The sequence below is a fragment of the Myotis davidii genome, unplaced genomic scaffold, assembly GCF_000327345.1.
Source record: "Myotis davidii unplaced genomic scaffold, ASM32734v1 scaffold164, whole genome shotgun sequence".
In the NCBI taxonomy this organism is placed as follows: Eukaryota; Metazoa; Chordata; class Mammalia; order Chiroptera; family Vespertilionidae; genus Myotis; species Myotis davidii.
In genome coordinates, this window is record NW_006296417.1 from 1,297,288 (window position 1) to 1,301,029 (window position 3,742).

General features: G+C 45.6%; 1 protein-coding gene across 1 annotated transcript in view; it reads left to right on the top strand.

Annotated features, from left to right (window-relative positions):
* The window catches only part of LINS1 (lines homolog 1), an 11,119-nt gene that overhangs the window by 1,942 nt on the left and 5,435 nt on the right, over positions 1–3,742 (top strand). Inside the window, exons 3-4 of the mRNA XM_015569109.1 lie at positions 1,075–1,564; positions 1,661–1,767. Coding sequence (XP_015424595.1) covers positions 1,166–1,564; positions 1,661–1,767 — 506 coding nt within the window. The 5' untranslated portion in view covers positions 1,075–1,165. The remainder of the gene's footprint in view (positions 1–1,074; positions 1,565–1,660; positions 1,768–3,742) is intronic.

A 3,742-nucleotide genomic window follows, 5' to 3' on the forward strand; every position in this document is an offset into this window, starting at 1 on the left:
CTCACTGAATCCAATCTGCCTTAACCACATCATTTGAAGTCTTTTATCTATGACTTAATTATCAGGCTAAAAAAAAAAAAAAAGACCTGTAGCAGAGTTCTACAGAGGAGAGCTTATAATAAGTGGGCAATTGACCAAAGCGCGGCAGGTATTAAATATTCTCAGTGCTTCAGTGGGAACCCGGAAACTGGTTAGAAATAAAAATGATTGGGCCCCATCCCGGAACTACTGTGTCTGAAACCCCTGGGGGAAGGCCGCCCCTTCGCCGGCCCCCCTTTCCTAGGGATTCTGAGGCCCAGGAAACTTGAGCTCCATTGTTTTAAGAAAATGAGCCCCTGGGGCTAGGAGCAGCTGGCACCTGCACCTGCTCTAGGCCCCCCAAGGTAAGTAGAAGGAGCAGATCCGGAAACTTGAAAGGATTGCCTTCCTTTCTCCCTCTCCCTCCCTCCCCCCACATCTCCTGTTGGAGCCTGTTGGGGCTGGGAGAAAGGTGATGAGTATAACCAGCAGGGCACGGGGAAGGTACCCAGCACCACGCATGCTGTTGGGATGCGATCCCTCCCTGCCCTCCCTTTCAGAATAGGGTGGGAGGTGCTCTTGAAACCATAGCTGACCAGCTTTGACGGCCCTGGTGATCTGGTGATCGGCCCTGGTGATCAGCAGGGATGTTGGGAACTTCTGTACTTTGGGTGTCTGGGCCTTCTCAGTGCCTAACCGCCCTCGCGAGCCTCCCCTAACCTTGGCCCTGACACCCAGGCCTCCCCCACCTCCCTCAACTTTCTGTAGAGTCTAACCAGACCCATTTTATTTATTTATTTTTTTAAGTAATATTTTTGTTGATTTCAGAGAGGAAGGGGGAGAGAGAGAGAAACAATGATGAAAGAGAATCATGCATTGGCTGCCTCCTGCACGCCTCCTACTTGGGGTCAAGCCTGCTGCCCGGGCATGTGCCCTGACGGGGAATCGAACCGTGACCTCCTGGTTCATAGGTCCACGCTCAACCGCTGACCCACACCGGCCGGGCTGTAGCACTAGAATATACTTTTATAAAGTGTTTTATTTTTCCTATTGTAGGTTCTGTGGAAGAAACGCCTTAGAGATCCGTCGCATTTCCAGGGTTCCTATTTACCACTTGGAATCGCCCCACTTCCTGTCTGGAAGACAGATGTCGGCAGTCGAAATGAAGGATTTCTTGGAGGTTTTGGACCAGTTGTATAAGAAGGTCCTTGTGGGAGCCACCCTGGAGAAGGACACGCGGGATTACCTCTGCTGTCTCCGCCCAGCGTGCTCAGATCACAGTAGCTCTGGGACCGCCTCCTCCCGGCGCGCAGTCACCCTCGGTGACCAGGGCAGGAGGCAGCCGTCCCCTGTCCATCCGTCCCCCGTTCCTGTCGCGCCTGCGCCGGGGAAGAGCAGTGCCCGAGACTTAACGCTGCTTCGGTTGACGGTGATCCAGGTGATGGTGACCAGGATACTGTCTGTGGAGACCGAGTTCCAAGCAAAGGAGAAGTACAGAGAGATCATTACAGCTCTTTTAAAATCATCGGACCTTGATTCCCAATTGGTAAGCCATTTGTTGTGTATTTTTAGAGATCTAGATTTAAAAAAAAGTTTTAAAGGCATTCGACAGTAGTAGGTAAATTTATTGATTTTCCCACAGATCTGCATGTTCCAGGACTCGGATAAGTTGTTGTCTCACGTGGCTGCAAAATGCCTGGCGTGGCTTCTCTATTTCCAACTGAGGGAAAAGGTAAGTCCTCAGCCCATGTTATGATTTCTTTTCCAGGTTCTTTTTTTTTTTAAATATTTTATTGATTTTTCACAGAGCGGAAGGGAGAGGGATAGAGAGCTAGAAACATCAATGAGAGAGGAACATCCATCAGCTGCCTCCTGCACACCTTTTACTGGGGATGTGCCCGCAACCCAGGTCCATGCCCTTGACCGGAATCAAACCTGGGACCTTCCAGTCTGTAGGCCGACGCTCTACCCACCGAGCCAAACCGGTTAGGGCATCCAGGTTCTTTAAAATCGCTTTTTGGCACCCAGTTCCCCCCTTCCAGGAGTTGCATCCATCACGGGATTGCTAACCTGATAACCTGACTTGCATTAAGCATTCGGGTCTTTGATACGCGGTAGCTCATTACAAACTAGACTCTTTCACTGAAGGGGGGTTCGAGTCAGTGAGTCCATGACTTCAGATTCTCAAAGGAGAAGGTGGGTTTCCTTCCGGCCCTCCAAGGAAGGGGTGGGAAACCCCTGCTGGAGATCAACAAAGACCGTCCTCCACGGGTTTGCTTTAAGCGGTTCTCAACCTGTGGGTCGCGACCCCTTTGGGGGTCGAATGACCCTTTCACAGGGGTCGCCTAAGACCATCGGAAAACACATAGATAATTACATATTGTTTTTCTGATGAATCACTATGCTTTCATGATGTTCAATTTGTAACAATGAAATTGGGGGTCGCCACAACATGAGGAACTGTATGAAAGGGTGGCGGCATTAGGAAGGTTGAGAACCACTGCTCTAAGTGAATTCTAAGGGCAGTCTCAGCAAAATGAAGCAAAGAATAAACGCATCAGATTTTTCTCTTATCTCTGAATTAGTTACCCAACAAACCTCAGCACCTACTGACTTTCAGCTGTAAATGCTTGCTCCTTTCTGAAAATGACTTTTTTTCCCCTGAATACAAAAAGGCAGGTATTTATTTGTATTAGAAAATTTTGAGAAATGAGAAAAAGTATAAATCTCAGCAAAATGAAGCAAAGAATAAACGCATCAGATTTTTCTCTTATCTCTGAATTAGTTACCCAACAAACCTCAGCACCTACTGACTTTCAGCTGTAAATGCTTGCTCCTTTCTGAAAATGACTTTTTTTCCCCTGAATACAAAAAGGCAGGTATTTATTTGTATTAGAAAATTTTGAGAAATGAGAAAAAGTATAAAGAACAAAATAAAATGTACACACCTCACCACCTGGAGAGAATCACTGTGGATATTTTCATGTTCCCTTTTGATCCTTTATACCTATGACATACTAAATTTTTTGGCTTAAAGAATATTAGGATATTTGTGTCCTATTTTTTTTCTGGTTTTTTTTTTTTTTTGTGTGTGTGTGTGTGTGTTCTATTTTTAACAAATATCATACTTTCTTAAAACTTTGTTGTATAGAGTCATTGTGTGTAATAGGTGATTTGTAATTGTAAGAGTGTTCTATTTTTTTCCTGTTTTGTGTGTGTGTGTGTGTGTGTGTGTGTGTTCTATTTTTAAAAAATATCACACTTTCTTAAAACTTTGTTGTATAGAGTCATATTGTGTGTAATAGGTGATTTGTAATTGTAAGAGACAATATATGTAAAAGCCTAATATGCAAATTGTCCCAAGGGAGTTCAACTGGGAGACCGATTGCTTGCTATGACATTCACTGACCACCAAGGGGCGGCGTGAAATGAAGGGAGGTCCTGGCTGGCAACCGAAAGGCCGTCATCGGCCAGGCCTAGGGACCCTACCCATGCATGATTTTCATGCACCGGGCCTCTAGTAATAAAAGGAAAAAAACCCAGGACAGATCGTCTGACCACAAGCATAAGCACGGCTCGGTCATGATGGCAATACACATTGAGTGCCAGAGCTGGAAATGCAATGCTTTTATTATGGTAATGAGTTAACAACAAAATGTCGCTCCTTGTATCACTTAGATTAGATTAAACATTCCAGATGGAATTATAAAATTGGAAAAGATTG